The following is a 24,590-nucleotide window of genomic DNA, read 5'->3' on the forward strand; positions in this document are numbered from 1 at the left end:
AATAATTAGTAAATGTCATAATTATCATTTAATTGTTTGTTAACAGTAAAAAAAAACTATTAAATAAGTTTAATTAATTATCAAATTACCATTTGTAAATTATGGTTATTATAAAGCTTTACCACTTTCCTACTGTACGTCACAACTACATTACTGTCCCCAGCATTTTCAACATTGTTTTATATTATAGGACCATAAAAATAAAAAGAGACATATATGCAGAGTAATAAGTGTAATGCTTAATTGAGGAGTGACATATGTGGTTCCCACAGTTTACCATATAGTCCAGTTAATTGTAGTCCAGTTAAACTCTTACCCAATCACATCTAGAGATTTGAAAGTTTTATGCAGCCAATTTATGCACAAAGGGGATATGTCTCATTGCACTGCCAACAATATAAGTATATTGTGCAATGTGCAGTAGTGCCTCCGCAATTGAATTGTGTCCTCTCCTTTGAGCTACGACACAGAAAGAAAGGAGACTGAAAACATTTTAAACTCGCACCTCTATTGATTTATCCTTTATTGCTTGAGATTTATGAATTATTGTAAATCTGATGGTGTCTCTCATAATACTGCCACAGGCTTTTTAAATCAAGCTGACAGGCTTATTATTGAGCTCCGGCAGTGAAGCCAGCGTAGCATGGAGGAATGTACCATCCCTGATCCAGGAGGAGAAAATATTACCCAACACTCCCCGGTGGTGAGAGGTTGTTGCACCAGAACTACGTCCCAAAACAATTGCCATGGCGCTCTCCATCAGTCACAGCAATGAAATAGCGTCGGCCTGACAATAATGGAATCCAGAGCCACTCACGCTGTAGATCAGTCCCACCTTCGTTGATATTGCATGACTTTTCTAACGCACTAATAAATATTACAGTACTGTCACCCTGCGCAGTATGTCGTGCATGCGTGGGAATAAGCCTGATGATAATTTATATGGATTCAAGTAATGCATTAATAATAGATGCACACCATAAACAAAAGGCGATGTGTGGGGTTAGGGCCACTTTTTTTGCCTGCAGAAAGTAACAAATAACATTGCAGAAGTGTCTCCTAAACAGCAGCACTCTACAGAAAAGAATGGATTCACCATTGTTAGATGTTTTGGTATACTTTACTGACTGGGGCGGTAAAAATGAACAATTGAAGTTCAGTTTTTGCTAGTTGAAAAGAAAAAAAGACAAAAACTCTTGGCAGGGATGGGAGAGAATGAATGCTGTCAGAAAAGCATCCAATCATCATCCATGTTTGCACAAGAGAAGAATCTGAAAAGTGACTCTCTCTTACATAGCCCGACGCATTACACTTGAAAAAGCCCCATGCAATATAAGTGCTCGTCTTAACTCAGAAGAACAGCCTAAGCTGCATGCCTCATGAATAAAACTGTGGTCTTTAAAATGTCCTTCTCTCGCTACTCTCTGTCCTTCCACTCTGTATTTTATGAAGTATTTTTAAAACTTCCATTACGCCAAAGTAGAGGGAATATGCCTTGGTTTCTAATGTACCCCGAATCTACCTGATATACTGTATCTCAGATTTATCTTTGGCACCGCGGAAAAAGAAAATGTGTCTGTATTTTTTGTGAGCTGCCATTCACTTTTATCAGAACCACTCAGCTGCCTTCACACAACACTCCGCCGTCCATGCTGCTTGATAATAAAATGTTTCGGGGGGTTGTTGTGTTTTTTCCAATTCTAATTTATGAGCTCAGACTGAGATTAAACAGATTCAAATTGTCCAAGATTCATATTCCAATTTAGGGAACACCGCAGATTAGATGAAGCACTATAGAGAGAATAACATTAACCAATTTGGACGCAGTTAAGAGCCTTTATTCCCTTTATTTTCGCATCATGAATTGGCAATACCTAACATGCTATCCACTCCTAAAACATGAAATGGTCACTCAGGTTCATTTGAAACCATGACAGAAAAATGATGAATTCTTCCTGTTGGAAACCTTTATCTGCTATGAGATAAGTCTGGCATTTTGTATTACTGCTGACGTGTATTCAGTGTATTCAGTGTGTCGTACTGTGTCTTGAACTATTAGTAGATTAGGTTACAACTGTATATCTGCAGAGGGTCACTGCTGCGTCGTCCACATGACAGGCTACAAAGCTGTCAGACAGAGATACTCAGCAGGCCTGTGAGGTTTCTCGTAAATGGATAAACAAGCATGCAAATCAATCATTTGTCATGCTGATAATATCACTGATGAGATTTCTCTCCCGGCTTTGCCATTTAATTTTACTGAAACATCTGATGTACTAACCATTCCAGCTTGGTGTATTGCAAATATTAATTTCTTAGTATTGGGATTTCCTTGTTCAATGTTTGATTTTTATCCTCAACTCCAACCTCTTTTGACTGCTGCCAGCATTATATTTCATTTTTTAAGCGTCTCTATGGGATGGCGATGACACTGTGTCAGTAATCCAGACTGAAATATCCTAACAACTATTGGATGGATTGCTATACGGACATTCATGGTCCCCAGAGGATGAAACCTACTGACTTTTGGTGGTCCTCTGACTTCCCATTTGGCGCCACAATGAGGTTGACATTTTTGGCTTTTGGTGAGATGTCTAAATGTCTAAAACTATTGGAAGGATTGCCGTGACATTTAGTACAGACATGCACGTCCCCTTCGGGATGAATTTTAATGACTAACTTAAATTACTGACTTTTCAAAATTGAATGACCCTTCAGCCTCAGCTGCACTTTGTATTTAGTGCTAATTAGCGAATGTTAACATGCCTTCACGCCAAACTAATATGGTGAACATGGTAAATATTATACCTACAGCATATTTGCATTGTCACTGTGAGCATGTTTACACGCTGTGCCTAAATACAGCCTCACAGAGCCACTATAGCGTGGCAGAAGAATATTAGTCTTGTTCTCTTTCACTGGCAGGTTAAATAACACTTCACAGTGATCACAATAATTCAACCTGCCATACATCTACTTAGTACTATTTAAGTTGGCATAAATTAATCCCTGTGATAGCTATAGCTGTGTTAATTCATACACACGGTGACACACAGACACGGTGATAGAGCAGGTTCATGAAAAGACATACAGTACGTTTTTCGACACACGATACTAAAGCACAGTATGTCGCTTTTAAATGAGGTATAATTCTGTTGACTTAACTGGAAATCTGAGCCCCGTTTTTTTTTTTTTTTTGGAGTCGAGTGTCTGCCTTCCTCTCTTCCTGCACAGGGAATTATGTAAGGAAAACCTACCCAGCCTTCTGTGTGCATTAGTAATCACTCTGTCCTCTTTTTCCCTGGGTCAGCCACATTGCTGGGGGTAGAGCAGCTGAATGCTGATGGGACCAAAGCAGTGGCCACAATCCCATTTGAGCAGTCACTGGTACTTTGCCTTAAATGCTTTTCAATCTGCTGGAGATCACATTAGGCGGCTCCTTCTTATCGACTCATCTAAAGAGTTTATATCTTCATCTAATTAAGGACAGTGCTTCCTTAATAGCTCGATGCTTAGGCTGAGTTATTTCATAAGCGTGTAGCTTGGCCAACAGTCTGCTATGTGCAACTACACCGTCTGCTTAAAAACAATATGTTCATACTACCCAGTTTTGTCTCGTGTCATGGTGATAACCATGGTTACTGTCATAATAGACGTATAAAGCGGCACAGCCTGTGGGCGATTTCTTAATTTTTTAACAAATTGTTTTTTTATTATAATTTTTAATGACCCACACCCCCCCTAGCAATATAGTTTAGAGATTATTATAGATAAAAGAGGAAACTGACAGAAGGGTGGGACAATTACAAATCTGTCTGCAACTTCTGCACCACGGACAGCGCCGTGTATATATCACTACACAGCACAGTGAGGCTACTGGTATTTCAGAGCCACCATAGATTCTAACTTGCACAAACCTCAGTCAGATAAAGGATAAATGAGTCAGGGAGACTAGACTAACATATTCAACTCTGCCCCAGCACTCTCTCTGCTACTAGGGTATGGAGAGGGGGATGTCATGTTAACCAGTGGGCAACTCCGGGGTCTGAAAAGTGAAGCCTAAGTGCCTTAAACTTGCATTCTTTCCAGCAGCCAGCAGGGGGCGACTCCTCTGGTTGCAATAAGAAGTCTGATTGTATAGAAGTCTATGAGAAAATTACCCTACTTCTCACTTGATTTATTACCTCAGTAAACATTGTAAACATGAGTTTATGGTCTCAATTGCTAGTTTCAAGTCTTCTTTAATACAGCATGATGTTCATTTAGTAAATTATGGTCCCCTTTTGAGTAAAATAGACCATAAAGCAGGGTATGTTTTAGGGCCTGGCTACCTTGCGATACCTTGACACATCGCTACCACGGCATTGTCAGGTCTGGGAGTGGCCCACGTTTTCGTCTTAGAACTTTAACCCTTTCACAGTGTGTTTTCAGTTCATGAGAGTTAATCGTAACATTTTGGTCACCTAAAAATGTCTTATTCAGCATTCGGTTGTACTTAGCTCCACCCTCTCGTGTCACTTCTGGTTGCAAAAAGCAAAAAGATGACAACGGCCATGGCTTGACATGGATGTCGTTACGGTGACTATGTCCACTTCTTATATACAGTCTGTGAGGTTAACAAGGGGGATGCATTTTTTTGCTAACCAGGGGGTTGGCATTCCCCCTCAAATCGCCTACTGGGCACTGCTATGGTAAGGATATGTTCATCATTATCTCCATTTTATCATAATTGTAGTCATTACACGGAGGCTCTTTTAACAATTGTGTCTCTGTAACTCTTCATTTATTCCTGGACTATAAATATCCTGGACTCTCTCCATATGTGCTGTAGGCTTACAGTGGTGAGTGTCAGCTTCTTGATATATTGTATCCCCTACCTGGGAGACTTAGTGAAGTTGACAGGATCACAGTTCAGGCTGATATGAGATGGGTCCAAGGTGTCCGCTGCCAGGGCCTGCCAGCTCTGCCTGTTACCATGCTGCTCTGTATGTCACGAGGGCAAAGCCTCCTATTTAGACAAGGGAATGAAAGATGGGGCTGCGATGTATTATGCATGTGAATGCAGGGGAGGCAGGCATCTGCACTAACAAGCCAAGGCCCTTTCACAGGGCAACACACTGGCTTCTCCCTGTCTTCACCCTTCACAAACATACACTGAACTACTGTATGTTGATTCCCATGGAACACTGCAGGGAACACTTCATAACAATTGTATTATTAATCATTTGCAAAACCATTAAAATCCATACGTAGTAGTCTTTTGTCAGGAATAAATATGACAAGGGAATCAACTTATCGAAATACATAACAGCTCTTACATCTAAAGCCTCGGTTATACTCTCCGCAAGGACGGTCGCAGGATATTTAAACTACCATATCTGTTAGCCCTTTTTGCTGTCCTTGCACCGTATGCTGGTTCCCTCTTCCACCACCTTGCTGACGCCAGTGCCAAAGCTCTGTCTATCTCTCAGGGATCTCTGAATTGTCTACATTTTACACAATAGATTGATTTCATGAATGAGATCAAAGCCAAAAAGCTTGTACAAATTAATACCAAACATCTGCATTTTTTGTAACTTGTCTGTAGTGGCTCTTGGTTGGTTTCCATCAATAAACAATTTCTGAAATCCTTCCAATTGGGCAATTTGGCATAAGATTTATTTAATAAATAGCCCTTTAACTGGACTGCATTCACTTGCAGAATGGGCCGCATCCCAAAGGAGGCTGTTGACAATAAAAGCTGCCATAAACCAGCCAGTCTGTCATGAACGGATTGTTCAGAAGAGGAGCCAATCGTCTCTTTCTGTTTGCTGTTTTGATGAGCCTGTTGATGCTGTTGTGGACTCATTCAGTTCTGTGACTGCAGATCAGCTTCTGTCAAACCATTTTGTCACCTTCATCTGTCTGATGTTAATATTTTATCTGTGTCAATAAAAACAGAGGGGAGCTATGCCCCTGGGATGTACGAAGGCATACCTAACTAGAATTACCACCGTGCGGTTGTATGCCTCCGCCAACCAAGTCAGTCAAGTTACAGTTTACATCCAATCAGTCTAAAATGTCATCACTTCATAATTTTATGTTATTAGACATTTGAGTTAAATTGTCATAATTAGCATATGAATTCTTGACTTATGGCCAAAAATGTTTTTTGTGAGGTCACAGTGACCTTTGACCACCAAATCTAATCACTCCATCCTTGAGTTCAAGTGGACGTTTTTGCCAGATTTGAAGAAATTCGCTCATGGCGTACCTGAGATATCGCGTTCACGAGAATGGACCGGATGTGAGGTCACAGTGACCTTGACTTTTGACCACCAAAATCTAACCAGTTTATCCGTGAGTCCAAATGGACATTTGTAACAAATTTGAAGAAATTCCCTCATGGTGTTCCCCGAGATATCACGTTCACGAGAATGAGACAGATGTAATGTAACAGTGACCTTGACCTTTGATCACCAAAATCATACTGGTTCATCCTCGAGTCCAAGTGGATGTTTGAAGAAATTCCCCCCAGGCGTTCCTGAAATATCACGCTCACGAAAATGGACCGGACGGACACAGAACTACGTACAAACAACCCGAAAACATAATGCCTCAGGCATAAAAATCCATTTCAAAAAGCCTATCCCTCTGTCTAGGAAGACAGCATATTATCTTTTCTCAGTGGTCTGATCATATGATTAATACTGTAATCCGTCAGTTGTCATGGATACAGAGGTTCCTAGGTCTCATTCCTTTTCCCCATTATTTATAACTTTGACTGCTATGACAACTCATGGTGTCCTTTGGGGTCAAACACTGGAAAAACAATTATTGAACACAAAAGCCAAAGAGTTCATTATCAACTATTTATATACATTTTTTACAAGAAACTGTACAAACATTAACACGTGCTGTGAAGTATGAAACATGATGTCAAACAATTGGAAAAAGATAACATCGCTATTATGTAAAGCCATGTCAATTCTGTCAACTTAATCTCATTCCCAGTTAGCTACGCCCACATCGCACATTTCGAGGACTTACATATTCTTCACATCAAAGTTTGTTTTGTTAAATGATCATTTATTACATTTAATTTAGTATAGGCTGCCTCATATACATTTTTAAATTGTTTTGTTTATATTTTTCTACTCTTGTAGGCTGTTGTTATATTGATATTCCTCTTAAAACGTTCCTGAAGAGAAAAATCGATTCATTTCATTTCAACATAGAAGGAGCACTGAGCGCTTTATTTCAGTATGGGTGATAAAGTTGTGAATAATTAAGCAGCCAGTCTGGCTTTTATAACATGCAGACTCATTTCAACCGACTTCAAAACATTAGACTGGCCCTATTCACAAGCAGACCTCATATTAGAACCCAGTTAATGGTTCTGCATCAAATTATTCTGAACAAACACAAGAGCTGTGGAATGCCAAAATAGGAATTAAGAATTCATTTGTAGGGTAATTGTAATGCAAATGAAGGCAGATGTCTACCCCAAAAATGAAATTCACATTTGCTATTCTTCTGATCTTGGGGCAGTATCCCAAATTGCGTTTATGACTGATAGAAACATAATGTGCTCTCTGACGGTAAGTGGTGATTTTTAGGGAAAGTTTTGAGCATTGTGTGGAATGGATCAGCTCCAGACTGGAAAATGTAGCTTCTTGCAGTCTTTCCACAAAAAAAAAAGATCAAATATATTTTGAGGTGGACTTCCCAATTAGTTTTCTTGATTTGCGAGATGGTCTTTCTCACATGATATTAGTATTCATGTCATGCGTTAAGGATACGCCACAGGAGACAGCATTAGCAGCACATTGTACAGCCAAGTGAAAAATTAAACTCCATAACTATTCTTTCAGCTGTTATATTAATGGCTGTACACACATTTATTGAACAAACAACATCAATCAATGGTATGTGTGTTTCTGCGCTGTGTTGTACGATAACTGGAACATGTACTTTGTAAACCGTGTATGGATGATTAGGAATGGTTGCTGTTGAATGAGCAAAATCAGGAATCTGGTTGTAGAAGTTCTGATTGATTATAAATGTGCATACAACACGCAAATATGAAACCTTTGGAAGCTACAGTGAGGCTCTATCTATCCCCACAATGCCCTCTTACCTTAAGTAAAGAGAAAATCCCTGTATTCACATTCAATAATAGCAGAGTAGTAGGTCAAGGAAGTGAATAGTACGCTGCACTACAAAGAAACAGAGCAGTAACAGAGAAGTAATGCCTATAGCCAGTATGAAATGTCCTCATTCCATGATATAATTATGCTGATTATTTTACTTCAATAATACATGCATACATACATACGTACATACATACATAAATAATGCATACAACTACACATACTACTTTGAACAATCCTCAGGGAAAGCAAGGGGAAAATGCTAATTTACAATATTCTTTGGGGTTTTCATATCTTCCCATCTACCATTTCTGATATTACTGTAATAGCCTGTTTACAGTGAAATTGATATAAGAAATTAATCTACAATTAAATATGTGATTAAAAGGTATCTTCTTAACCACACCAAAGTGTGAGAATGTCTTAAAGAGATGGCAGTGTTTGTTACTCTGCTATGCCAAGCAAGTTAAGCGTTTAGCAACTCCAGCTTAAGTTTAGCTGGTGTGATGATTTAGCTACAGCTGCCTTATCAATGTGCGATATTATTATTATATATTATTTTTCAATTACAGGAAACAACTGCTAGAAAAAATCTGTTGCACAGCTAAAGTGCAGTGTTTGCAGTTAGCCTAGTTTTTTTCTAGCTCTGTTTTGTACTTAGTGCACTTCTGTTTTAATGGAAATTACACTTCTCTGTGGCACAAAATGTGCTGAGTTTCTCATAATGAGGTCTTGCTAAAACAACAAAAAGATAAAATGAAAGCCTAAAGAGCAGACACTGAAGTCTATGTGAGAGAAATGGACAATTATCGTTTGCACAAATTGATTAACTTTTACTTTACGCTCGGGATGAGACACAGTAAGAGGTTGCAATTATTGAGCACAGTAGATTGATGTCTGTGCTTACACTAAGAAGCATTTTGAAATAAGGCGCCTGCACGCTAGAAAGAATCAGTCTGACCCCCTAGAGGTGATGTCAATTTTCGTGGATGAATTTTTTCAAACGACGGCTCACTTGACCACAGTTAACTATCATGACCGAGCGCGCCCTGCATGCCTAATGTCCCAGTTGACAATCCCCTAGACAACAGACTTCTTATATTATAAGAGCAAGCTATTTCATTAACATTCAACTCATCTTATCGTTGTCTAAAGAATTAATATAATGCTGTATCATGATGAAACTTGCGATTTACAGCCCTAGTTGTCATGCATTATTATAAACATTTACATAGAGTTTTATAAAGCCTTGTACATACATTATAATGAATGTGCTTGTAGTGCATTATAGACATGACCTTCATGTAAAGTGCTTCCAAAATATCTATAGTGGGAGAGACCCATTATCTTATAATATGGACAGAATACGGACACGTGTAGTGAAACTGAGGTCAGTGGAGCAGAACGCTGGACTTGAGCTCACTGTAGAGTTAAACATGTAAAGAAATTAATCTACAGTATATTTACCATGTTAAACAATACCAAGAACTTACTGACACTATACTGACTGACTGCGTATATTGACACTGTGCCAGCAGCATGTCGTTCCGTGTATATTATGTGATATCATACATGTACAGCAGTGAGGACTCTGCTTGTATTATAACTGATAAATCAGGACGCCTGTTGACCTTGTTCATTATGCAGATAGAGTAAGCTGCGCCTGGAGAAAATCTATTTGTCACAGCTTTGCTCTAGTTCTTGTCATCGCTCTACTCGCCGAACAATTAGTCAACAAGTCAGGAACCAGTGGGTGTGTATGTTTGGGAAGTACTTTCATAAATGGATAAGGGCATGCATGAATATTAAAATCATTCCAGATGCTGGGCTTTCTGCACCTCACACGCACTTACCAGTTAAATGGGTTTGCATTTCATTTGCGGCCCCATTTGGAATGCAGTGTCTCTTGTGGTGGAACACCTGGTCTTGTTAATATAGTGCACAAATCCACATTCTGCCATCTGCAGCAGTGATGTCAGCACATCAGTGGGCAACTATTCCCACCACTGCATCTCCCAGAAATCAGTGACGTTAGATGGAAGAAAGAGGTACTGATGAAGAGGGGGACGAGCGGAGTGAGAGATAGAGGAGATGAAAATCCCTGCGGCGAGCGGGGTTTGATGGTGCTGGAAGCCAGCGCTCCCTAGAGAAACAGTCTCTGAGCAGCAGAGATGGGGAGGATGGAGAGATGGGGCCACGTGCAGTAACTCTTCTGTATGCTTCTGGCTAATTATCAACCCAACAAGGAACAACCAGCTGCTCACATCCACCACACACCATTAGACTAATATCACACATTAGCATGAGGAATATTTGTCGTGCCTTCTTGGAAAAGACGAGCATTCGTAACATCTGATGGGTAAATTGACATTGCATATCTTGAAGCGAGGTTTAGGTAAGATATCATTTCTCTTGTTTTATAGAAGACCGATTATGCTTTTGTGCATTCTCCTTTACTGTGTTATATAGTACATTTAAAAGGTTTGCAAAGTTACAAAGTCCACATCAAAGGGAGTTACTCTCCCCCAGAGTGAAACGCCTTGCTTGAAGTCCCGCCTTTTCTTCTGTAACGTGGTGATGTCACAAAGTAACATATTTGCATAATACCTAGTTTGGCATGCTCTCAAACAAAGCTAGTTAGAGCTGGAGTGGAGTCCGAAGAGTTTGGTTCGATTGACCAATCACAACACAATGGGGTGCTGCAGCACAGCCGGTATGACAAAAAGAAAGCGTTTCAGCATGTAAACGTGTTCAAGTAGAAACACAAAATACAAGTATGCACCTGAAAATAAGCATAATAGGTTCTCTTTAACAATGTAAATCAAAGTGGTACCCTTTCTAACAGTATCAGGCTATCCTGAAGTGTTGAGTGAGGAATGCACATATTTTACCAGTATCCAAAGCAGCAGATAACTTAAACAGCAGAATTACAGTAAACAACAACATTGCAAGTCCACATCCTTCCTTTCAGCTCTGGTTCAAACCTAGAACTTTTTAAAAACACATGGGAGCAGCTACTAAACATAGTACTCCAGCTAATGCTTTTGCTATAAAAATTTAATAACCAATGAAAGTTATGGTCTTTGGTGGAGGTCAGTTTGTTGTTTTAATGCAACATTCATCGATTAAAATAAGTCCCTGTTTTTCAAATCGATGCAGATGGCTTTTCAACCATAAACTGGTGCATCACAATAGATTGATTTTGTATTTACATTGCTAAGAAAAAGTCTATATGTAACCCCTATGGCCAACCATTAACTGTTGTTTGTGCAGTACTGGTCAACTCGCAGAAAGGACACGGCTAATGAGGTCATCTAATGAGAGGGCTCATATAGACTTGTAATCTGATCAGATGTCAGTTCACTGGGAGGTTACAACAGTCCCATATGGTATGTATTGGATTAAAGAAATACACAAAACAATACATATGGCTTATTCTTTATTACACGGCTTTGTTGAATACTTGATTCTGATTGGTCAATCACGGCGTTCTATGGTCTGTTCTTTCATTATAGCAGGCCGCTGCTATGTATAACAGACCGTTGCTATGGACGCGGTTCTGATGCCGGACTTTGGAGGACCATTTCTGTGTCAAATTATTGATTTCTTAGGTAAGTAGCCGTGTAATAAGAGGGATAATGTGCAGCAAACAATGACTAGCTCGCTGTACATAAATTACAATACTTATTATAACAAATCTTATTATGATTACACTAATCAAAGCGTAAAAGATGCTGTAATGTGGGTAGCTGGTAATTGGTATTTTTTTAAGATAATACAGGAAATTCATTGAAATTCACACCAAACAAACTCAAGATACACAGGATAAGTAAGTGTAGACACTGTTTTTTGCTTTCAATATATTCTGTTAAGACATTTCTGACCTCTGCTCTGTTGCCACAGCATCAACGTACCATTCTCCTTGCCTTTCAGCAGCTTTAACAAGGTCAAAAATTACACTTAGTATGAAGAAACCATTTTCAGCTGTAAAACGTTCTCTCTTTACAACATTATCACACAGCATACACATCCCCCTCACCTATGAGGACTGCATGTGAAGAAATGTAACAAATATACTGTATGATGATTTATATGAACTTTTGATCAGCTAGTTCAACGTCAGCTGCACAAGATGCATGTTAAAACACAAACAATCATAATATAATGTTAATCTGGGAATAGTAATGGGAGATTTCCACTACAGCTGATTTACTACTGGTTCTCTGCAGATTTGTTCTTATCAAATTGTGGTCTCAGAAACGAAATGTGCCCCAATCACAGGAAGGGAGTACTAAAAACTTTAGAGTGAATAAAAAACTGTTTCATTCAAAGCCTCTCACCAAACTTGTAATTTTGAGGCACTAACATTGGTGTTTCATAACACTAGTTGTATAAATGCAGTAAAAAAAGAATAAAATAATTTATTATAGTCTAGCAATGATATTTATGCAGATGCAGAATTTGCTCTTAAGAAATTGTACCCTCATTACAGGCTTTGTAAGTTTTTGTGACAACAGCCATGAGAATTCTGTCTGAGAAAGCAAAGGCCACAATATTAGTTCACATCCCCAGGGGTTCAGTGTAATTAGACGATTACCGTTGAATACATTACACTCATGACTGACAGCCTTTGTACGTAGTGACAATCAATCTAATTGGCTGCCAAATACTGAGAATCATTACACCTCCCTGGTGCCTTGTGCGTATTGTGAAATCTGAGGAAGTTCATGCTGTAACGCACCATGTCACTGAGTAAAACCAACTCAAAGCACTCAGTACGTATCTCTGAGCAGCAGTAGTGCTCAGGCTGTACAGTATGTGGATATGTGTGTCACCGATGCAAATTAATTTGAATGATTGTCACAAATGATTACAATGACGCTACACCCACATTGCTCGCATGTAATTTAAGCATCATGAAGGAAAGCGTACAAAGTGACATTTAGTGATAATACTATAAGTCTGTCCAACATGTTGTCACATCACTTCTACTAGTCACAGATAGATATTTTTACAACAATAAAATTCTCCTAATTTTTGTATGTTGACAGGAACAATTTAAGTCTGGGAAATTGATTTTAAAATTCTTGCAATTGCTTTAATTCATACTGAGTTATTGTACATGTTGTTGTGCTGTTTAGCGTGCACCGTTTTCATTTAAATATTTGCATTGCTAAAAGATTAAACAAAGATGAGTGCACACATCTGGCCAACTGTTTACACGAGGAAGTGGCAAATGTTTTTTTCCAGCTGAAAAAAAAAAAAAAAGAATGAAAGATAAACAAAACCAGGTTGCCTCATGTTGTTATGTGACCAAGTGCTCTCTGAGGAGTGGAACAAAAGCTTGCTCAAAAATAGCAACATGCAGGAGAGAATCAGGGCGAAAGTAACACGTTTTATTCTGATGTTATTTGCACAACAAACAAATGACAACCACCACACAGAATTCTGAATGCTGGAATAGAAAGTTAGTAAATTATACCCCCAATTAATAACGCTGATATCAAGTGGTCTGCTGAAGAACAAAGACACCCACTGGAAAGATTGCAATTATATATGTAACGAAGATATTTATGGCACCCGAAGAATGATTCCATAAAGGGTCTCTATATGGTATTCAGAACAATAACAAAGCAGCAAACAACTATTTTCTGTATAAAGATATAGAGGAGTAATGTCTACCTGAGCAGAACATTAAGTCACTCTCCCTCTGTGTGTGTTGTAATCCGAGTTTATCTGTGCTTTGTTTAAATTAAGGAAGGCTGCGTGAGTCTTTTAGTGCATGTTAACCATAGACTGTATATAAAAAGTGGACGTAGTCACAGTGATGTCACCCATTGGTTTGTTGACTGCTGTTTTGAAGCCTCAAGTTCGTCATTTTGGCAATCACCATCTTGCAACCAGAAGTGAAATGAGAGGGTGGAGCTAAGTACAACCGAACGCTGAATAAGACATTTTTAGGCGACCAAAAAAGTTATAATTAACTTTCATGAACAGAAAACACACTGTGAAAGGGTTAAAGATTAAGACAAAAACACGTCCCAGACCGGACAACGCCGTGGTAGCAACTTGTCAATCACAAGGTAGCCACACCCTAAAGCATACCCTGCTTTATGGTATATTTGACTCTAAATGGAACCATAATTTACTAAATGAACATCATGCTGTATTGAAAAAGACTTGAAACTAGTGATTGAGACCATAAACTCATGTTTACAATGTTTACTGAGGTAATAAATCAAGTGAGAAGTAGGGTCATTTTCTCATAGACTTCAATACAATCAGACTTCTTTTTGCAACCAGAGGAGTCGCCCCCTGCTGACTATTAGGAAGAATGCAAGTTTAAGGCGCTTCTACATTGGCTTCACTTTTCACCGCCATCCTGTAACTGCCACAGTTCTGTAAAAATATGACAGTCTTGCTTTAAAGGAATAGTTGGACATTTTGGGAAATACATTTATTTGCTTTCTTGCCAAGAGTTAGATGAGAGGATTGATGCCAATCTCATGTATGTGCATTCACTATGAAACTAGAGTACAACTAGGAAGGAATTAGCTGAGCATAGCTTGAAGAATGGAATATAACATATTTATTAGGGAGCTTTAGAGGTTCTGGATTTGAAATTCAAGGTGGTAAATACTTTTTATAGGCTGTCAAAGATCTCATACATCTCTCATACCCGTATGCTCACTGTTCATTCATTCATTCATTAATACACACATAACTGAGTCACATATTGCAGTGTAAAATCCAGTGTATTGCCTTTGATTCATATGCCAAATTGTCCCTCCAGGCCTCCTCTCCACTTCAACTCTATTTGCATGTCTAAAGCAGCAGAGTCATTAAGAGTCAACCAACTACGGCGACGCAGCCTCAGTGCTCAGTGCCTCACTGGAGCCGCTGAAGCATCGTCAGCCTTTGGAGAAAGCGAATCAGAGAGTCTCTACAGGTCCCCTATGGGAGGAGGAGAGAGCTCTTATTCTAACTCGGTGGAAAATGCCAGCACCCACAGGGGCACCGTTACACACAGCTGGGATAATAAGCATCACGGGGAGAGCCGCGATCCACCAGCACACTGAGACCAGAGCATGGATTTCTTCCCTATTCACCGTTGCCACGGAGCTGACTCATCCCAAAAAGCCAATGAATCTTTACCCTTGCTTTAGAAGGGCTATTTGAATGTCTGAATCAGTGTGCCATGTAATACAGAATGTGGTTTATAGGACCACAGGGGAAAGTGGATGGGTGAAACAGTGTGGGGCTATGAGATGCATTCTCTGGAAGGCAGGCTTGAATTGAAACACTTAGGCGTACAATCCACCCAGAACACAGACCGCAAAAAGGTTCCTGTTTGAATTTATTACACTGTTTTATACTTTCCTTAACCACTTAACACACACTGTTTCCCTTTGTGTTTCCCATTACATCGCTTAAAGGTTGTTTAAGTCATCTCATACATCACTGTTTGGCAGTATATTCTGTATCTACGTTTTACGTGAGTGAAAAAAATCAAAACCGTGTTTCTTATGTCTTGTCTTGTTGATCATTTTATACATATTTCCCCCAAATTCAACCTGACATATCTGGTATATTTTGTAACTTTCGGGATCCAAAAAATTATCTTAAAACACTCTTTTCATTCTCTGACTACCGTAACAAATGTGTCAGTCAATAGAGAGGTGCAGGAATGAGTCCTAAAACCCAGAAATGAGTTATCATTTCAGCACTTCCAGTTCTCTCGTCTGGAATGGGTTTTTTGGTGTAGATAGTTTATAGCCTAACATTAGCTTTTTACTCCTGGCGATTACATTCACACTTCAAAAATCATAAAAGTGGCGTTCATTTATGGAGATTATCTTGCTGAACAAAACATATCATAAACGTTTGTTTGTCACAGAGCTTATATTCTACAATAATCCAAAGGAAAAAATCCCATTGGCTTTTTTTCGAGGGGAACCAGGGTGATGCTAACTTCCTGGCTGGCCTACAAAAATATGTCATCCCTGTATACCATACTTTGTATACTATGTGTAGAATGATGAGTGAAGTGTCTATAAATCAAGATGATTTAATGCCAACGTATTCATCATAATAAGACGACTAAATGACTTCAGTAGACTTCTTTTTTTTTTAAGAAGTGTGTGGATCATCCAGCGAGACATGAATTCCCATTGTTACACAGTCAAATCAGCAAAGGATTGCAGCTCAAGCCAAGGATTACATTTGTCACAGTAACATTGTACTTACTAGTATTAATTTAAAGGCACGGACGGAATACTTAGCGACTGAGAGGCATAACTGTGTCGTTGAGCGTGAATTTCACTTTTAGAGACATTAGCACAAAGCCCTCGCTTTATTAAGCGTAACCCGTATTTTCCATGGAAGAGGAGAAGTGTATGCCTCACTAACACAAAAGCCCTGAGTCGCCCGAGGCCCACCTCCCCTCCTACTATCTGTCTCCCCTCTCTCTCTTACTCTGCTTTCTCCCTCTCTGGCATTCACTTTAATACGTAAGCGTGAATAGCTGTGACCGAATATAATGCCCAAGACCTACTAGCAGGCTATAAAAGTAGCCCTAATGGCTAAACCATTATAACATTTGGTACAGACTCAAGCCGCAGTGAATGTGTTGCTGCAGGAGGACGGAGGTGGTGGAAGGCAGGAGGCAGAGGGGATGAAGAGCTCCATTAGCTGATTGAATTGGAAACCCAGTGGGCTGGGAGTTCTTCGCCTCACCTCAAACGCAACTGAGATGTAAACACCTTCCGTTAGTGAGCTCAGGAAAATGTCATATATATGAAAGCATTGTCCCCACCCAACAAGACTACTTCACCACCCCAGCAGTGACACACAGGTAGTCCTGTTCATAGAAGTGGTCGCTCTAGTACATTTCTCAGTACCGATGTTGTTTTATATCATCCACCCCATGTTTTTCGTGAGCTAGAGTGAAGGCTTAATGGACCATGGCGTGCTGGAGTAGCTGGCCGACTGTCTTAGACAACACATCTCACATTAGGATACAACATGTACCCAAGCGCAATGTCAGATTTAATAAATGATATATATACTTGTTCTGGCTCAATTGCGGAGAGTGGTGTGTGAAGACAGGGGGGGGAGATGAGAGGCTTTACGAACCATAAGTGTTCCTGTTTCTTTGTAACCAGGTCAACGGCCAAGATGTTTCTGTGAAGAGAGTTGGGGGTTAGGTGGTGCATAGTTAAGCATACGGTGTAGTAAAGGGTGGAAAATGCATGTTTTTCTCCAAGATAAACATGCATGTTTTAGACAGATTCATGCACCGTGAGAAAGACGGGCATTTTACACACCACGAGGTTTTGTTTTTGTGTCATTAATGGTTTCCTAATCTGACACAAAACACATCCGTTTGTGGAGGAGGCATGACTTGAAGGGGAAAACCATGTCTTGTTAGAGCGAGGCGGGAAATGCAGCCCACACATGCGACTTGATGAAGTCAAATACAGAGTTTAAATGATGAGAGAACAGCAGTCAGGCATTAGAGGAGCGTAAGAGAAATGCAAACACCACTTGAAAATGAAATGAAAATATGCCTTCTTTCCTGTATTCAGTCTGGGAGAAAAGTTAGAAGTGCAACCTTCGTTTGCCCTGCGTTTGCTTGCTAAATGTTTCAGCTGATACAGTAATTATGCACTTTGCGCGTGTTACCAGGAGTTTGACAAACCCCCGCTTGCCACTGGTTTTGTTGTGATTGCAGCCTTGCCGGCATTTGCATTTCAAACACCTGCCACCTTTTAGAGATAACTCATCCCCGCATGATCCCTGTCAATGGCACTGGCTGCACTGTCTCACAACCTGAGGGACTTATTATTTATGTTTTAAGATCATACGATTCAGGGTTATTTTGAGCCTCTAGATCTCTAAGATTAGGAAAATAATTAGTGCAATGTAGCCGACGAGAGCTGGCTAACACGTTGCTCTTTAGATATGAGTGATGGTTACGGAGGTCGAACGTCATCGAGCCGGAGCTTGATGCTGAATTTGCTTGACAAATGTTACCAGAGAGCTTTGCTGTTTGCAGCCCAGAATCATATTCAGAGGAGAGGAGGCCTGGGATATGCCCATGCATTAATGAGCATATGTACTTGATATATTTAGGACATCTTCTGAGCTGCAGCCCCATATGCACAATCCACATCTTAGCTGTCTCAGACATTTAAAGTCTCTATCTGAAGCGTCAGCTTCTCTTTATGTCCATCTACTCCTTTGTGATTAGTGATGATTCAACAGTGGTGGAAAGTAACTAAGTACATTTAATTGAGTACTGTACTTAAGTACAATTTTGAGGTACTTGTACTTTACTTAAGTATTCCCATTTTCTGCTACTACTTTCTACTCCACTACATTTCAGAGGCAAATATTGTATTTTTTACTCTGCTACATTTATGTGATACCTTTATACTTTGTAGATTCTGATTAATAATACAAAATATTATAAATTATGATGCATTATTACAGGTCAAGATCCCCGGGGGTAAACTCAGTAAATAAAGTAATTCAAATTAGCTCCAACTTTACCAGCTGTAAGCTTAAAGTGCTGAACACATTATACCTGCAGTAGGAAAGAATATTTTTGGCATCATTGGGAAAAAAATTCCATAATAACCTTTCAGCATATTGTTTTTAGGCTTTAAAAAAATCTAGACCATGACAGAAGATTTTGGCCAATCACTGGTCATTTCAGAGAGAGAGATCGTCCTATTGGCTGTTCATCCAACGGAGGCAGCTGTCAATCACTCGTCTCCGATAAGAAAGTTTGCTCCGGCTGGTGGGTGGTGCTTGGTATTTCCTCAACTGATCTCAACATGGCTGCCAGGTCACAAACTTTCTCATTTTACAGCTAAACAGTACACTACAAGATGATTCTGAAAACATTTGAGGGGAGAAATAGGCATTACAATAACAGAATATTGATTCATATGATTCCGTTTGATCGGAGTTCGCGAGTGTTTGACAGCTGCTCAGAGACGGCAGACTCCAGCTCGGCTCTGATTGGTTGTTTTCCTCCCGTCTGTGAAATCTTGCAAATGCCATTAGGAGCACCGGAGGACACAGAGACACACGATTTTTTTCCAGATTACCTGTCTCATGCACTACTGTCAGGATATAGTGACCGTTTTATAAAAATAACTTCTCTTTTTTTTTTTATCATACTTGCTCCATTTCTACCCGCTGCTGCTTTAATGCATCAATAATCATACCACAGTATCACAATATATCTTATTCTGAGCCATTCTGCATAATGAGTTTTACTCGACTTTCACTTGTGACAGAGTATTTCTTCACTGTGCATTACTTTCACTGACGTAAAAGATCCGAGTACTTCTTCCACCACTGAGCTTTAATGAAGGAAATCAAAATGGGATGGTGGGTTTTTAACTCAGGTCATGCCATTAGTGGATGAAATGCCCCTCAATTATTTTACATCATTATATATACATGAATGAGATGATGTACTATAGCTGTGCGGCAAAGATGTTTAAAATAATGAATTGGATAGCCATAGCGATGTTGAGCCATATAAATGCTTTTAAGCAGTTTCAGTCAGGTAGAGATTAGTGCAGTAAATACCGAGAACTCATGCCTCAGCTTGTGAATGCATGTTTTTAATTAGGCTGTTTCAGTTGGATTTGACCTTCCATGATGGGTCAAGTATTCAGCAGATGTAACTCTCGTATTTATAATACTCCTTAGAGGTGAGTTTTTTAACAGAGAAACCTTGGGGACAGACAAGGGATTCAGGTAAAAATAGCTTCCTATAGAGAACCAGGTTTTAAAGGCCAGGATGAACACATAATTATGCTTGGAACAAGGCAGGTCATAAGGTCGAGGTTGAAACGGTTGTGTATGGTTCCTCGTGGGAATATAGTTGATAAAGTGATGGTCACACTCAAGTCATATTCTAGAGACTGGAGCAAGTGGCCCCCTGCAGGCTATACCATAACAAAGCCAATGCATGCTCTGCAAAGCCATACTGTATTTTTCTCTGTTGTTGTCAAGCCAGACTCTTTCTGCGTTGCACGGCAGAATACAAATGGGTTTCTGTATATATACTGTGCTGCAGATAATGAGTGACTCAGGGAAAAACATGCTGCAGGTCATGAGAGACACTCTGGCACACACTGTAAAAAACTGTTTTTTTTAAAGGTTTTTTTTCAGATATTTTACATTTTTTGTCTGTATTTCAAAATGACTTACATGTTTCATTTGTGATTTATATGTAAATGGTCTTAGATTTACAGTATTTGTTCTAATCGCAATCGTAATTATCTGTATTTAAGCTTTTCTTGATCATTTTTAAAGATAATTATTCTGTCTTTTAGAGGTTTATGACTCTATTTTAACAATTAATTTCTGTTAGAAGAAATGGATTTCATGGAATTCTAAAAATATTTCTTGTAAAAATTCAGATTTTTTTTGCAAAACTTCTGAGTTAAAGTAAATTTGGGCTTTTGCAACGTAAAATGTACATGTTTCATTTGTGATTTATATATAAATGCTCTTAGATTTACGGTGTATGACTATTCTAACAATAAATATATGTTAAAAGTAAAATATTTCCTGTAAAATTACAGTAATAAAGGCTAATTATATAAAGATAATTACTGTTTTTGTTTTTTTTTACAGTTTATTTATGTTAATTAAAGGACAGTATTTTTCCGTTTTTTAACAGACATTTTCTACACTTTTTACAGTGCAGCTACGTTATACACACACAGACACACATGCACAGGCTGCATAATAACACAAACATAAACACAAGCTGGCTGCACAGACACCCCCAGCCTACCTCATCCTCCTCATCATCCTCCTCCTCCTCCTCATCTCTCTGACTACTGACCACTTATTTCATCCTTTGACTTGATTCCAGCCTTTAACCCTTGCAGCAGTTGGGAGAAATGCAGCCTGAGTTGTCCTCGGATCGTTGTTGTGTCTGTGGGTGACGCTCGGCTCTTCTCGGCTCGACTCGGCTCTGCTCGGCTCTGCTCGGCTCGACTCAGTGCAGGACGCAGGAGACAGTCGCTCTCCAAGGTGCTGAAAGTCGGAGCGCTCCCTCCACCAGTCTCTCGCCTTTGCTGACGATGAATGCACAACAATGACTGTCTTCAACCCTCCGTTTGGTTTCATTTTTCCACACTTCTTCTACCCTTTTCTGGATTTTTTATTTGGATGTACACACACGCATGTGACGAGACTGGCTGCAGCTTTCTAACATCCACCTGCGTCGTTGGGAAATATTGAACTCCGGATTCTCATGAGGAACGCTATAGAGGATTTGTCTAGCTGGTTTTCTCTCTCTGTGTGTCTCTCTCTCTCCGTATACCGCATGCCTCTCTGGACGTGAACTGTTTGTCTTAAAAAATAAAAAAAAAAGGTGAGGATATATCATGAAGCAGACCTACTTTTACGCGGATATCGTTTTCTTTCCACTGGAAAGAGGGAATCACGTCTCCAAAAGGCTGGTGTTTTTTAATTGCTTTTAAAAAAAACAAAAAAACATCACGACCGAGAGGAGGGAGGATTATAATATCTTGTTTGTTGGAGTGTCTGGCGAATTTACCCTGCTTGCTGTGGATAAAGTGAAGTTTCCCCAATAGGCTATAGGCGAGTATCTTTAATCTGCTTTATATGTGTGTTGGGGCTTCACTCTAAGTGGATATCCAGCTGTTCCAACGCGGTGAGTTTCTCCCTGTGTCGTGTAATATATATATATATATATATATATATATACATCCCCTGTTGTCACTGGCGATTGATCTGTCAAAAGACACGCAGACACCAAGCCAAAGGGGGAAATGTTTATTTGCAGCTATACTGTATGTACGTCTGGATTCTGTTCTGTGGGTTTTTCCATCCTCTCCTCTCTTCTCTCTCCGAGGAGAGTGATGATGCGCTTTGGGTTAAAGTCGTTGCGCATTTGTGATTCGGGACATTTTGCATGATATACAGTGCATGCATGGATGGCTGCTTTATAGTGAGAATAACAGGTTATATACTGGGAGTCCAGAGAGTCGGGAGCAGGAATTTATGTGTAATCATTTGGCTTCAGAAGAAATAGATCCAACCTGTTGTCTTCTGGTCGCTCTCTGGTCTAGAATTCGGAAATTGTACAATAGGTTTATTGAATGTGGAGCAGAATACTGAGGAGCCCTCTCTCTCCACCCACTTCAGACAGTTGCACGTTTTTAACCTGTTCCTCTATATAGTTAAACCCATTGCTGTAGATTTATGCACGAATCTGAACACCTCCACCATCACCATCACCACCACCACAGGAGCGCACACATTCACTGCACGCTTCTTATGTCAATAAAGGGTTGTTGTGTCTTTTCTTTAAGGGATAATAGCCTGTTGAGTGCTGCACTGTGTGAGTCCCATTTGTCTCTGGAGATAGAATAAAGAAACTTGATTGATCCCTATAATGTTTTGCAGTAGTACAAAATATACACAGGCCTATAATATAAGCGCAAAATTAAAAAGTAGGTTATGAGGAAACAAGCAGCAGTGAAATCCACCTATATCATCTCTTATTTTCTTCCACTGCAGCCCATTTTCCTCCAAGTGGTGGTGGTGATGATGATGGTGATGATGATGATGATGATAATGAAGTGCAGGACGGATCCGGAGAGGATACCGGGAGCCTAGGGATGACATCCACACTGTCTTGTTGAATGTGGATCTTGATGCCGCGGAGAAGGATGGGCCCTCTCCTCTCGGCCACCGTCACCGCCATCGTCCACCTCCTGCTGCTGCTGCTGGCCTCCTCCGCCTCCTCGGTGCAGGGGTTACCGGAGGATTACACCGCGGACGAGTCGGAGCGCACCGCCTCGGAGAGCATCGTGTTCGATGACTACCGGGGTAAAGGCTGCGTGGACGACAGCGGCTTCGTCTACAAACTGGGGGAGCGCTTCTACCCGGGTCACTCGAACTGTCCGTGCGTGTGCACGGAGGACGGGCCCGTGTGCGACCAGCCGGAGTGCCCCAAACTGCACCCCAAGTGCACCAAAGTGGAGCACAACGGATGCTGCCCAGAGTGCAAGGAGGTTAAAAACTATTGCGAGTACCGGGGGAAAACGTATAAAATACTGGAAGAATTCAAGGTAAGTCTTAAAAAAAATCCTTTGTATATATATATATATATTTACAACTTCAATTAGGCTATTTTTTTTACATTGAAACAGTTGGTTCAGATGCGTCAAGTCATGGCACGAAGTCTAGCACTTGATAAAAGTTGCCATCAACATTTCTAATATGCTTCTGTCTCATATAGGCTACAGTTGGAGGGATTTCCAATCCAATTACTTGCATTATAGTAAAATTGCAAAATAAGATCACGTTTAAACTTCTTTAAAGGGACTGTTTGTAACTTTCAGAATTGCTTGTTAACAGCGACACCTGTGGCCGTTAAGTCAACGAAAGTCAGCGTCCGGCTTGCGCTTGTGCTCGCTCTACATAGACAGGACCGAGCATCGCTCAAAACAGTGAGGCAACACACGTCATCTAAAACCACAATATAACTCTATATTTCACCTGCTTGGCAGTAACGTTAGCTGACCAGACAAAGGTCTCTCCATGAATCAATGCTGATCCTAGTGTTGGCTTTTCCTGCTTCAGCCTCCGGGGCTGAAGCAGGAAAAGCGGGTCGGTGCCGGGGCTGAAGCAGGAAGAGAAACGTTATCGCCTCCCGACTGCGCCCGCAGTGATAAACCGGCATCCGGTCGGAGACGATAACGTTTCTCACTGCAGAGCTCCGTCACTTCACAAGACACGGAAAACCTCTGTTGGTCTGGAGGAGCTGCAGCATTTATTTCTGCACAAACGTCCTCTGTACATTCACTAGATATTCTCAGAGCTACTAACTCTTCTGCATTGTGTAGTGTGCACGCATGCACGTGTAGAGGTGGAGCGAGACAGCGAGAACGCATTCAGTGTGTGAGTGAAGGCAAGCAGGCAGAGGAGCAGAGACTCCAGTCACACGCGAGAGCGCATATGCGAGCGCGCATATGCGAGCGCGCATATGCGAGCGCACATATGCGAGCGCGCATATGCGAGCGCGCATGGGATTCCGACCCGGTAGATTTATACGTGTAAAAAGTTACAAACAGTCCTTTTAATAAAAGTTGCCATCAACATTTCGAATATCTGTCTCGTAGGCTACAGTTGGAGGAATTTCCAATCCAATTACTTGCATTATAGTAAACTTGCAAAATAAGATCACATTTAAACTTCTTTAAGGGCTATAGTGCCCAACTGATGCTCATGAGTTGGTTCCATCTTGTTCCTGGTTGATTCTGTCACAGTCAAAGTCTGGAAGCCACTAAAGCAACCATCTATACATGGCAGTCTGTCTGGGTTGTTTTATTCCATAATACAATACCCTAACTGGACTTGCATGTTCATGTCAAGTGGTCAATAAGTTAA

General features: G+C 40.2%; 1 protein-coding gene across 4 annotated transcripts in view; it reads left to right on the top strand.

Annotated features, from left to right (window-relative positions):
• Positions 1–21,011: 21,011 nt before the first annotated feature.
• Positions 21,012–24,590, top strand: part of vwc2l (von Willebrand factor C domain containing 2 like) — a 30,766-nt gene continuing 27,187 nt past the window's right edge. For 2 of the 4 annotated variants that reach the window (XM_037790806.1, XM_037790808.1), the window contains exons 1-2: positions 21,012–21,543; positions 22,716–23,269. In XM_037790806.1, the coding sequence (XP_037646734.1) occupies positions 22,841–23,269 (429 nt within the window). In that variant the 5' untranslated portion in view covers positions 21,012–21,543; positions 22,716–22,840. Of the gene's footprint in view, positions 21,544–22,673; positions 23,270–24,590 lie in introns of those variants that run through there. The other 2 variants (XM_037790809.1, XM_037790807.1) reach the window with 2 other exon arrangements.

This window comes from Sebastes umbrosus, chromosome 13 (assembly GCF_015220745.1).
Source record: "Sebastes umbrosus isolate fSebUmb1 chromosome 13, fSebUmb1.pri, whole genome shotgun sequence".
Taxonomy (NCBI): domain Eukaryota; kingdom Metazoa; phylum Chordata; class Actinopteri; order Perciformes; family Sebastidae; genus Sebastes; species Sebastes umbrosus.